Genomic DNA, 11587 nt, shown 5'->3' with positions numbered 1-11587 from the left:
AAAAAAAATTTACTGGAAGGAGGATGCTTTTGTTTTCCCACGTGACTATATATTTTTTGTACCTTGTAGGAGGATCACCACCACAACCAATTGTACCAGCTCATAAAGATAAAAGTGGAGCTCCACCAGTTAGAAGTATATATGATGACATTTCTAGCCCAGGACTTGGATCAACACCTTTACCTTCACGAAGACAGGTGATATATGTACCCTCATGATCCATAATGCTTCATGTTTTTATATGGCTATACAGTGAGAGCCAGTAATTTGTAATGTTTCCTTGAGGTCTATCTTGGTGTAACTGTGTTGCATAGAGTAAGTATTCAACACATTTATCATGGAATCTACTTAAATTGTGTACATCATGAAATGTACTTAAAAATATAGAACCTCCAGATTGTTTTCCTGTGTAAGTATTCTGGTATTCTGTGGTTTCCACTTGCCCATGCTCTCAGCCTACTTAACAAACATGTAGAATATGATTATGGCTTAAGAAGATTAATATTTAGGGCGATGCCTATAGTTCAGTGGGTAGGGTGCCAGCCACATACACTGAGGCTGGTGGGTTCGAACGTGGCTTGGGCCAGCTAAAACAACAATGACAACTGCAGTAACATAAAAAAAGCCAGGCATTGTGACCAGTGCCTATAGCCCAGCTACTTGGGAGGCTGAGGCAAGAGAATTGCTTGAGTCCACGATTTTGGGGTTGCTGTAAGCTGTGATGCCATGGCACTTTACCGAAGGCAACAAAGTGAGACTCTGTCTTTTTTTTTTTTTTAAAAAAAAAGCTTAATATTTATAAATTTGTGAAAGAACAAATGAGGATTTGGGTTTTATACAAATGTGGGGTTTTATCCAGATTTTAGGCACTTAGTAGTAATTTGGGCTCTTAGTTTTTGGGCCTGGTTTTACAGGCAGTTGATGAGTTATGAACATCTGAGTTACAACTTGCACTTACAAAGGGAGGCTCTTACAGGTAGTAGGTAAATGTACCTGTTCCAACTTACATACAAATTCAACTTAAGAATAAATTTACAGAACCCATCCCTTTTGTAACCTGGGGACTGTTTAGATATACATACAAGACTAGTATCTTTTTAGACACATATTAACTATTTACTTATTTTGCTAAAAAAATGCTGCCTCTTGAATATTTATGAGCTCATTGTTTAGAATGCTTCTAGTGTATAGTGTTCCAATGGTGGTAAATGTAGCATGCTTCTGGTATATATGGTGTTCTGATGGTGGTAACTTTTGGTCGGTGTAGGTGTTCTAATGGTATTGTTTTCAGTCATAGGGTATATTTAAGGTAGACATTGTCTGTTTTGATGGGATTGACGGCTAGAAAAAAAAGTCTGATACTTAAGTACTGTGTACAGGCCCTGATCTTACATTTTCTTTTTTCTTTTTTTTGAGACAGAGTCTTATGTCATCCTCGGTAGAGTGATGTGATGTCACAGCTCACAGCAATATCTAACTCTTGGGCTTAAGTGATGCTCTTGCCTCAGCCTCCCATGTAACTTGGGACTACAGGCACCTGCCACAATGCCCAGATACTTTTTTGTTGCAGTTGTCGTTGTTAGGAAGGTCCAGGCCGGGTTGAACCTGTGTGCCTCCATGTATGTGGCTAGCACCCTAACCATTGAGCTACATGCACCAAGCCATGATCTTACAATTTCTAATGTGTTATTTAATCTTTACAATGAATCTGAGGTAGCTGTTATGAACTTCATTTGTCCCTAATGAAACTAGGATACAGAAAGGTTAAGGAATTTGTCAAGGGGAAATGCAGCTAGTCTGTAGCAGAGCCAGGCTGCAAACACTGGTAGTCTTAAATCTAGACTCAGTATCTTGATTGGATATTTTTGTTTATAGAAGCGGTTTTACCTACTTTAATCTTTAATATTTTCATATTTAAAGGGATTAGTATTGCTAATTTTCCGCCTTTGTTACTTTATATTGGTAGTGGTAAGGGTATTCCGTCTTATTGTGTAGACCGATTTGAATCTATAGTATTTCATGGTTTGTGTCTGTTTAATAATTCTATCACTTTTCTGTTTTTCTATGTGAACTTGGTGAAGGACAACATTTTCTCTGTTATAAATATTGGAAATGAGGAACTAGAAGCAAATAGCTATCATGTTACTTTCTATAAGGTATTTTTTGAACTAATGTAACTTTTATTTTAAATAACTGTTAAAGAGTCTAGCACAGTGGCTCTCAACCTTCTTAATGCTGCAGTGTATTTTCATTTTTAGAAAGGGGTCGCGACCCACAGGCTGAGAACCGCTGGTCTAGCATGTTTCAGGTTACTACTGTTTAAAATTAGAGTACCTTTGGGCTGTGAGCTGGAGTCATCTGTAGCACCTGATAGAAATTCAATTACATATTGAACAAAGCTTTTAACATTTACTTTGTTTATGTTTTGGTCTTCCAGTTTGACCTTAACACTTTCTTCTGTTTTTGTGTAGCCAAACATTTCAGTAATGCAAAGTCCTGTTGTTGGAATTACAACTACTACCCCTGGAACAGGTAAGCAACTCTTTAAACACCAAAGATTAGTCTCTATTCTTTGAATGATGGTAATATATGACTTTTGTTGATAATTGCCAAAATTTTTTATTTTCTATTTTAAACTTGTAAATTTTCTCGATAGGTATGATGAGATATTCTACTCAAAATATTAAGAATTTAATATACATGTATATACTTAATAGATATTTGAAGTGTTTTTTGAGTTAAAAATTGTGTAATTTAAAAAAGAGCTGTTGGAATTGGAAAGAAAAGTAATATTGAGGAAACCGAATAATAAAGGTGTTTGGAGAAATATCAGTGCATAGCTATAAATCATGTGATTGCATATAAGCAACCACTGGTTATATCTATTTTTTCTTCAAGAGTAATATTTTTATTACTATCAGCATTATCTTTAGTACAGTTCATCCCACGTATTCACAAATCTACAATCCTATCAAATATTCATTGAACACATACTTTGATCACCTAACCACATACCACACTCTGGGAAATAGTAAACAAATAGATAGTCTCTGCCTTTAGACCTTAGGTTTATTTGCACAAGTTATATATAAACAAAATAGATAAATTATAAAGTTAGTTAGAAGGTAATGTTTCTTGGAGGAGAAAAGCAACAAAGGAGAATAGGAGGTGGAGGCTTATAGTTTTATTTAATTTTTTTTTTTTGAGACAGTCTCACTATGTTGCCCGTGGTAAGTGCCCTCACGTCATAGGGCACCTGAACAAGCTCATTGAGCAACCTCAAACTCCTGGGCTCAAGTGATTCTCTTGCCTCAGCCTCCCAAGTAGCTGGGACTACAGGTGCCTGTGGCAACACCCGACTATTTTTAGAGACAGGGTCTCACTCTTGCTCAGGCTGGTCTTGAACCTGTGAGTTCCAGCAGTCCACCTGCCTCGGCCTCCCAGAATGCTGGGATTGTAGACGTGAGCCACTGTGCCTGGCCTTATTAGTTTTAAGTAGGATAATGTATTAGTTCCCTATTGTTGCCATAACAGATTGCCACAAACTTAAAAGTGGCTTAAACAGTACAAATGTGTAATCTTTTGGCTCTGGAGGTCTCATTGGGCTAAAAGTAAAATATTGGGAAGATAATGGAGTCTGGGGGATACTCTGTTTCTTGCCTTTCTACTTGGGAGGCTGCTCACATTGCTTGGCTTGTGGTCCTCTTCCTTTATTTTCAAATCCAACAATTTTGCAAGTCTCTTGGTCTCATTTCCCTCTTTGTCTTTTAAGGACCTTTGCTAAATATGTTGGGCCCTTGTGGATAATTCAGGATATTCTCCCTATTTTAAGTCAGCTGATGAGCAACATTAATTCTATCTGCAACCTTAATTGACCTTTGCCAGATAAAACCCCATATTCACAGGTTCCAGGGATTTGTCATGGACATCTTTGCGGGGTGTGGGGGAGGTCATCATTCTGCCTACCACAGATAGTTAGGAAATAAGTAACATTTGCCTGGACTAAGTGAGGGAGGTAGGGGAAAAACTTTCTAGACTGAAGGAACAGCAAGTTTAAAAGTCTTGAGTATGCCTGGTGTGTTTAAAAGAAGAGGAGGCCGGTATAACTGAAATGGAATAAGTGAGGGGAAGAACAGGAGAAAATGAGGTCAGGGAGGTAATGGCAGGGCCTTGAATGTAGGTCATTATAACAATTTGTCTTTACTTAGAAAAGGTAGAAAACAATTTAGGATGAGAATAGTTGAGGGGTAAGAGATTTGGGTAGAAGCAAAGAGACCAATTAGGAGGCTACACTAATCCAGATGAGAGATGGTGGTGACATAAAGGCAGGAAAGCAGGAAAAGAAGAGCAAGCACAATTAAAAAAAAAGTGGAGCATAAGAACCAATAGGCAAGATAGTAGATTTGGACTTAACCAGATCAACAGTTACACAAAATGAAATGTGCTAAACACTTCCTTTAGAAGGCAGAGATTGTTAGAATGGATAACAAAAGCAATATCCAACTACAAGTTGGATCCTTCAGTCCGCCAAGTCTAGATTTCTTCAGTCTGTGAGCCCTCATTGGCATGTCCTTAAGTCTAGATTTCTTTTAACAATTTGTTCAAGGTAGTTTAGGGCTTTTAAACATGCTGCTTATAATTCTTGCAGCTTCTACTCATTGTCTGATTCTAAAGCCACTTCCCCATTTTTAGGTAGCACCTGACTTGTACCAAAATCTGTATTAGTTTTCTATTGCTGCTATAACAAACTACCAGAAACTTTGTGGCTTAAGATACCCCATTTATTTTGTTATCTCACAGTTCCTATAGGTCACATGTCTGGGCACTGCTTAGTTTTTTGCTTAGAGCTCAGGTATCACCAAAGCTGTGTTTTTTTCTGTAGTGTCTGGGGATGAACATGTTCCATGCTCAGATTGTTGGCAGAATTAAGTGTCACGTGCATGTGAGAGAGAATGAGACTTCTGTGTGCTTGCTGGCTGTCACCTTGAGGTCGTTCCTGGCTTCTAGAGGCTGCACTCATTTGTTCATTGGTCTCTTTCTTCCATTTTCACATAACAGCAATGACACATGAAGACCTTTTTTATGCTTCATGTCTTTCTGACATGACGTTTCTGCCTTCTGCTATTGCTGAGTGCTCATTTGATTATCTTGGCTCCAACAGATAATCTAGGGTAATTCCTTACTTTAAAGTTAGCTGATTATTAACCTTAATTTGATTTGCAAAGTTCCTTCACAGCAATACCCAGATTAGTGTTTGAGTGAGTTACCTGTCAGACCTGGGGACAGATATCTTGGGAACATCTTTAGAAGTCTGTCTGCCATGTGTATCATGGTTAAAAATCAAGTATGTTACCCCATTCTTTTCAGCTACATAAATGAGGAAGAGTGTTTTAGTGGAATTGGTTCTAGTTTTAACAGCCTTTTCCTGATCAAACTTCTATAACAGGCAGGTGACAAGGCTTTGTTACACACACAAATAGTGACTATTCAGTTGCGTCAGTAAGGGATCTGAGGGATACTGAAAATGCAAAAACATGTAAAGTAATGTATTTTATGTTTTAGAGGCTCTTAGTTAACTGAAAAGCATAGATTTTGTGGAAATCATAGATCAAGAGGAAAAGCGTAGGATTAAAGTTGATAAACTACCCTTTGGTAACTATTTTTTTTCTAATAGAGTAACTTCTATGAGGTTTTATAATTGTAGAAATCATATATGATACTATAAAAACTGTGATAGAAAAAATAGACCTACCATGAATTGGCCACTGGGAGCCACTGCTGCTTCTGTTTTGAATTTAAAGAATTTAGAAAGTCATACAGACAGTCTTAATGGCACATAAGTGAAAAAGAATATTTTTGAAAAGATAGGATTGTGGAGACCTATCATGCATTGCCAGTAATAATCAAAAGATAGAAAAAGGGAGCTGACAAGAAAATTGAGGGAGAAACCTAGACTTTTCACTTTCAACAATTTTTTCAGCTTCTATAAATATAGAAGGGTTTTGGGGCTATAATTTGTAAATTTGAGCTGAGATGGGTAACTTTTATAAAGTGATGCCATGGGATGTAATGGCATATGAGTGCAATTTTATGCTTAGGTTTTTTTTTTCTTTTGCCCATTAAAGAAGTTTTTGTTTTGTTTTTAGTTCTGTAACTAATGTTAAGACCTCTTTTTGCGTCAACAGCAGTTCACCTAGTGAGTGTTGATGCTTTGGGTCTGAGTGAAAAAAAAAAAAAAGATTTAGAGTCTAATTTCTGGTGCGGGAAAACCTTGGTCATAAGACAAGTAGGAAATCTGTACTGAAGAATATCAGAAACTCTTTCAGCCATGCTATCTTATTGCCCCTGGTAAAGAACATTGAATGTGTGTGCTCTGTCTTTTTTCATTCTCATTCTTCAGTTTTCTTCTGCTGCTGTTTAACATTTCCTCTAATTTTTTCCTCTTTTTTATTTTTAAATTTTTTTCTTTTACTTACAATATCAACTCCCTAACAGATGTTAAGGCACTTATTAATGAACTAGAATCTTGTTTGTGTTGGTATATTGTTAACAGGTTAAATGTGGTATTAAGTGATATACTGTAGATAGGGGTGTCTAACCTGTAGCCCATAGGGTGCATGCTGATTTTGTGAGGACCATTTTGGTTATCTGTGGTGTTGAATATCATGAAAAGTATGCACACTAAGCTTTTTTTGCTAATCAGCTTTTCTTAGTGTTTGTGTGTTTAAGACAAACGCAGCAAGACCACTCTTACTCTTCCAGTGTGCAGCAGAGGAAAATAAAATGGTTGGACACCCCTGCCAATGTAGCACATCTGGGGTGCTTTTTATTTTTTTTTGTACGAAAGGTTTTTATTGGTGGGGGGAGGGAGGCTACAGAGCAGCACTGAGGAGAAGAGAGGGGAGAGAGATAAGGAGAGAGTGTGAAGAGAAGAGAGAGAGAGTAGAGAAGAGCGAGGGGGAAGACGGGAGAGAGAGAGAAGGAAAGCAGAAGGAGGCGAGAGAGAGAGAGCTGGACTGCTTTTTACTGATGCAAGGAACTTCTGATAGTGTTCTCAGGGAAAAAAAGGACTCTTTTTCTGATCTGGGTTAGCAGCTCATTATATAGGCTCCTTTTAAAACTCTCTGTGCTTGGCTCTTTTTCCATTACTGGATTATCAGCTTTTTCAGGACAGATTTTTTTTCTGTATATTGATTGTTTACCCATCACAGAGCTGGGTCCAAAGAGCCTCAGTAAATGTTTGTTGACTGAACGTGTTGATGGATGAAAGTTGTAGTGAATTGAGTGGTGGCCCCCAAAACAGTATGCCCACATCCATATCCTTGGAACCTGTGATTGGCCTTATTTGACTTCCAAATCTGATTAAGTTAGGATCTTCAGAGGAGGCTCTCTCAAAACAATGGAGAGTTAAAGAGGGTGCAAATGGGGGCTTAGTCATCCTAGATTACCTGGATGGTCCCTAAGTCCAATTACAAGTGTCCTTATAAAAGAGGCGGAAGGACATTTGACACCGAAAAGGAGAAACACAGATGGTGATGTGGTTAGAGTTAGAAGCAGGAGTGGGGAGCTTGAGGTCTTAAGGCTGTATGTGGCCCTCCAGATCCTCACGTGTAGTCCCTTTGACTGAATCCAAACTTCACAGAACAAAACCCTTTATTAAAAGAATTTAGATTCTCCAGTTATGGGGGTGGGTAATACTTTATGTTTTAGTCAAAATAATTCATGCAGATAGTTTAAAACAATTAAGTAGTCCTATATTTTTGTCATGTATAATGCACACTTTTTTGCCCAAGGTTTTGAGGGAAAAAGAAGGGTGCACATTATACATGAGTAGTACAAATTCTCTATCTGTATAAAGGTTTTTAATTCTTTTATTTATGCTTATGCATTAAAAGTGTAACTATAGAAAGCAATAATGATATCTGTAGGCAAAACAATACATTGGAATATGGTAATTGCATCTCTAATGTGCTAGTTCCCTCCCTGGGCACCCTGTCACCAGGCAGGCACCTCATCTGCAGGAGCCTCCAGCCCACTCAACTGATAGCACTGGACGCTGCCATCGCCACCATCTTGGATGTGGGCACTCTGCCTGTGGAAATGTGACAGTGTCAAGACCTCTGTGAAGGAAGGGCAGAAGTAGCTGTGCAGTGGTGTCTCCTTCCCTCACGAGAGGCATGAGGTGGGGAGCCAGCTGCTGTGGCTAATCCCAGAGCGAGCTCAGGTGGCAGGTGAGAGTGGTCAAGTCAAGCTGAGTGCTGACCTCCCCCAACTGTCCCCTCCTGACCCACCCTTGTTCCCACATCCTCTCTTTTTCTGTTCCCACCCATGTCCCTTGGTGGGAATGTGGTCATAGATGTTCCTCTGAGAACCCCTGGCATACTTATTTCCCAGGAGACTAGTGCGAGGGGCCAGGGCTGGCCCCTGCTGGCCCTGGGCTCCTAAGGGCAGATCTTTCCCTTTCTGGGTTGCCTTGTCTCTTGCACAGCTGGCACCATTCTGTGGCCCTTAGGCTATTGCACCAAGAAGAAAAGGATTTGTTCTGCCGTAAAGAATTTTTTTTAAGACTGCTCAATTTCAAAACACATTTTCCTTTGTTTTAAATTGTGAACTTCTCTCTCTCAGCCTCTCTCCTGTTTTCTGTTTTAGTATATGGTGTACAACGACTATCATCCTTGGATTTGCTTTATCAAATTTCTAGTGTTGAGCTCTTTTTCTTAGGTACCATGTTCTCTTTTTTTATGTTCTCATTTTGGTGAAGAACATATTTCAGTAGCTTTCTAAGAAAGCTTGCATGGGAAGTGAAATTTGAGACCTATGTCAAAAGTGCTTATTTCTGTCTTCACAGAAATTGCATAGTTTGGCTAAGTATATGTTTCAGGCTGGAATTATGGTGGAATCATTCCATTGTTTTCTACATTCCAGTGTTCCGTGGAAGTTATTTGTAGTGATCATTCCTGAGTATGTAGCCTGTTTTGAAAAATTTATGACCTGTGGTTGGTATTCTCAATTTCATAAATGTGCCTTAGTGTGGGACTTTTTCATTTGTTTTGCTGGGGAACTGATGAATTCTTTCTGTCAGGATGTTTATATCCTTTAGTTTTGAGAAACTTCCTTGTATTATTTATTTGATAATTGCTTTCCATCTGCTTTCTCTGTTCCTTCTGGGAATTCCTTCTGTTTATGTGTCACATTACTGAAGAGATTTCTTCCTTACATTGTCATTTATATTTCTGTTCTACTTTTCAAGAGACTTTCTCAGTCAGTTTCTAAATTTCGTCCGTCATTTTAATTTCTAAGATTGTTTTTTGAGTGCATGTATAAATGTAGCATTCTGTTCTTTCATAGTTAGGAAGTCTTGGCAGTGAGTTTAATAATGGTCTTTTTCCTGTTATTACTGTCTGGTTCTCATTTTTTCTGCTTTTTCTGTCCCTTCTATCATTGCGGAAGCAAATTATTGAATGAGCTGTTGGAATCAGCATGTATGTAGGGTTCAACATTGGCAGGAAGGTGGACTTTGTGGAGAGAAGCTCTTTTGTCTCTTACTGGGCTTCAGTGTAAGGGTATTGGATGGTAAGCTGTCTTTTTGGTGGGAGAATCTAATTTCAGTATTTGTGTGGGTTTCTTTTGTTTTATTTATTTATTTTTGCTTAAGTTTTACCGAAGGAGAATCCTCAGCCTTAACATATTAAGTTGTTGTGACTTTGATGGGGCAAGTCTCCTTTTCAAATGTTGATTTTCGTTTATTCTCCTTGCATTTGTTATTTTCTGTGTCTGGACTCTTTTGAGTCTTAAACTGTTCAGGTTCCTTATCTTCAGAGACAAAAATCCTTGGCTCTGGGGTTGTATAGAGAGAGTGATGATTATCTGTCTGCCTAGGATGAGGAAGGCTTGGCCTTTCACAGTACTAGTGGTCTCCAAAACCTGAGATTTTCTAGAATGACTATCATTAGGTGTCTGAGATGGGTTCAGTTAACTATACTTAATTGGATATCATATCCATTGTTCAGTTTAATTTTTGGGTACAATGAGTGTGCCAAACTTCAAAGTCTGTAAGATTGGTCTTACTTCAGACTTCAGCTGGCTATAAATTTGAGGGTTCCTGTGACTGCTGTTATGTTTGGTAATTTACTAGAAAGACTCAGACAACCCAATGAAATGGTTATATTTATGGCAAGTTTATTACAGCAAAAAGTACAAATTAGAGCAAGCCCAAGGAAGGGACACATAGGGTGAAGTTTGGGGAGGTTCCAAATGTGAGGCTTTCCTTCCACTATTCTGAGGGGCATGTGCATTGATGTATGACAGTACATAAGGAAAATTACTAATGAGGGAAACTCAGGGAGTTTCATTATGTAAGCAGGTGGGATGATATTTTGTGACTGAAACCTCCAACCTTTACATGATTGGTCTTTATGGAGTAATCATTCCCCACCATGAGTCACCTTGTTAGCTTAATCAGGTGCAGTCTTCTGGGGAAATTCCCAGTGGTTAGATCAGGTGTCCTCAAACTATGGCCCATGGGCCACATGTGGCCCACCTGGGACATTTATCTGGCCCACCAGGTGTTTTTGTTGCTGCTGCCTGTCCTACTTAGCAGTCGACTTGTCCCAGGGCCCGCACTCCAGCCCTGCAATTGTATGAGGGACAGTGAACTGGCCCCCTGCTTCAAAAGTTTGAGGGGTTAGAGGTTACCTGTTACTGCAAGGGAACTGAATGAAGGCCAGACCTCCCATTGAGCTGAGACCAAGTTCTTTATTATATGTTGTCTTACTTTGTTTCCTGATAGGAGGTAACATGACACTGCTTGGAGCCTCTTTTGTCCAAGTTTCCTTTGCCGTGTATTTTTTTTTAAATTTGCTACTCTTTTATCTCTTGTTTTCATTTAAGTTAGTGATCTATTTCAAAATAATTGAATCTGTTCTTTAATTGAAGAGTTTTTCATAAAGGGTAATAAGATCTTTTGCCTTCTGCTTTAATTTGACCTTATAAAGAATGTTTGAACAGTGATTTACCAAGGGAGATATATTACAGTCCAATTTGATGTGGTTTGATAGGCACACTTTATTCTCATGTTACAAAGCATAGCATGTGGGTACCAGAAGGCTGATTGAAAGGAAGTAAAATCAGTGGAGCAATTAAACATTAACTAGGTGGGGGGCAATTATGCTAAAGTTATGTAAATAGTTTTAGATTATGTATTAGTAATTACATTTTTCAGAGTAGTTGACAGGGCAAAAATTAGATTGCTTGTTGGTTTGAGACTTAATTCTGATTTGTTTTATTTTTAAAGGTCATAATGGTTGTCTGAATTTGAGCTTTCATTTAATTTCTTGCTTGAAGGTTATTACATGATGTGCATAACTAAATTTTACTTTTTTAATGGAAACAAAGCACAGAAAATTTGAATTGGCTTCAGATTTTATATTAAAATTCCTTTTACTGTCTTTGGTTTGTTAGGGACATGTCTTTGTAGTAAGAACTAAGTTTATTTAAAAGTATCTTTTGTATAAATGTGTACTTCTGTTTACTTCCTAAAGGGATAGTTGCTCAGTTGGTTGATAAGTAGATTTTTAAAAATATATAG

General features: G+C 38.2%; 1 protein-coding gene and 1 pseudogene across 1 annotated transcript in view; both read left to right on the top strand.

The window, feature by feature from the left end:
* NUP35 (nucleoporin 35) overlaps positions 1-11587 on the top strand; it is a 30572-nt gene that overhangs the window by 6559 nt on the left and 12426 nt on the right. Inside the window, exons 3-4 of the mRNA XM_003791456.1 lie at positions 70-197; positions 2472-2532. Of these exons, the coding sequence (XP_003791504.1) occupies positions 70-197; positions 2472-2532 (189 nt within the window). The remainder of the gene's footprint in view (positions 1-69; positions 198-2471; positions 2533-11587) is intronic.
* LOC111725836 lies at positions 6149-6225 on the top strand (annotated as a pseudogene).

Source organism: Otolemur garnettii, unplaced genomic scaffold (genome assembly GCF_000181295.1).
Source record: "Otolemur garnettii isolate 467f Iridium unplaced genomic scaffold, OtoGar3 scaffold00048, whole genome shotgun sequence".
Lineage (NCBI taxonomy): Eukaryota > Metazoa > Chordata > Mammalia > Primates > Galagidae > Otolemur > Otolemur garnettii.
The sequence above is the reverse complement of the archived record's forward strand: the minus strand, read 5'-3'. Positions and strand labels throughout refer to the sequence as shown.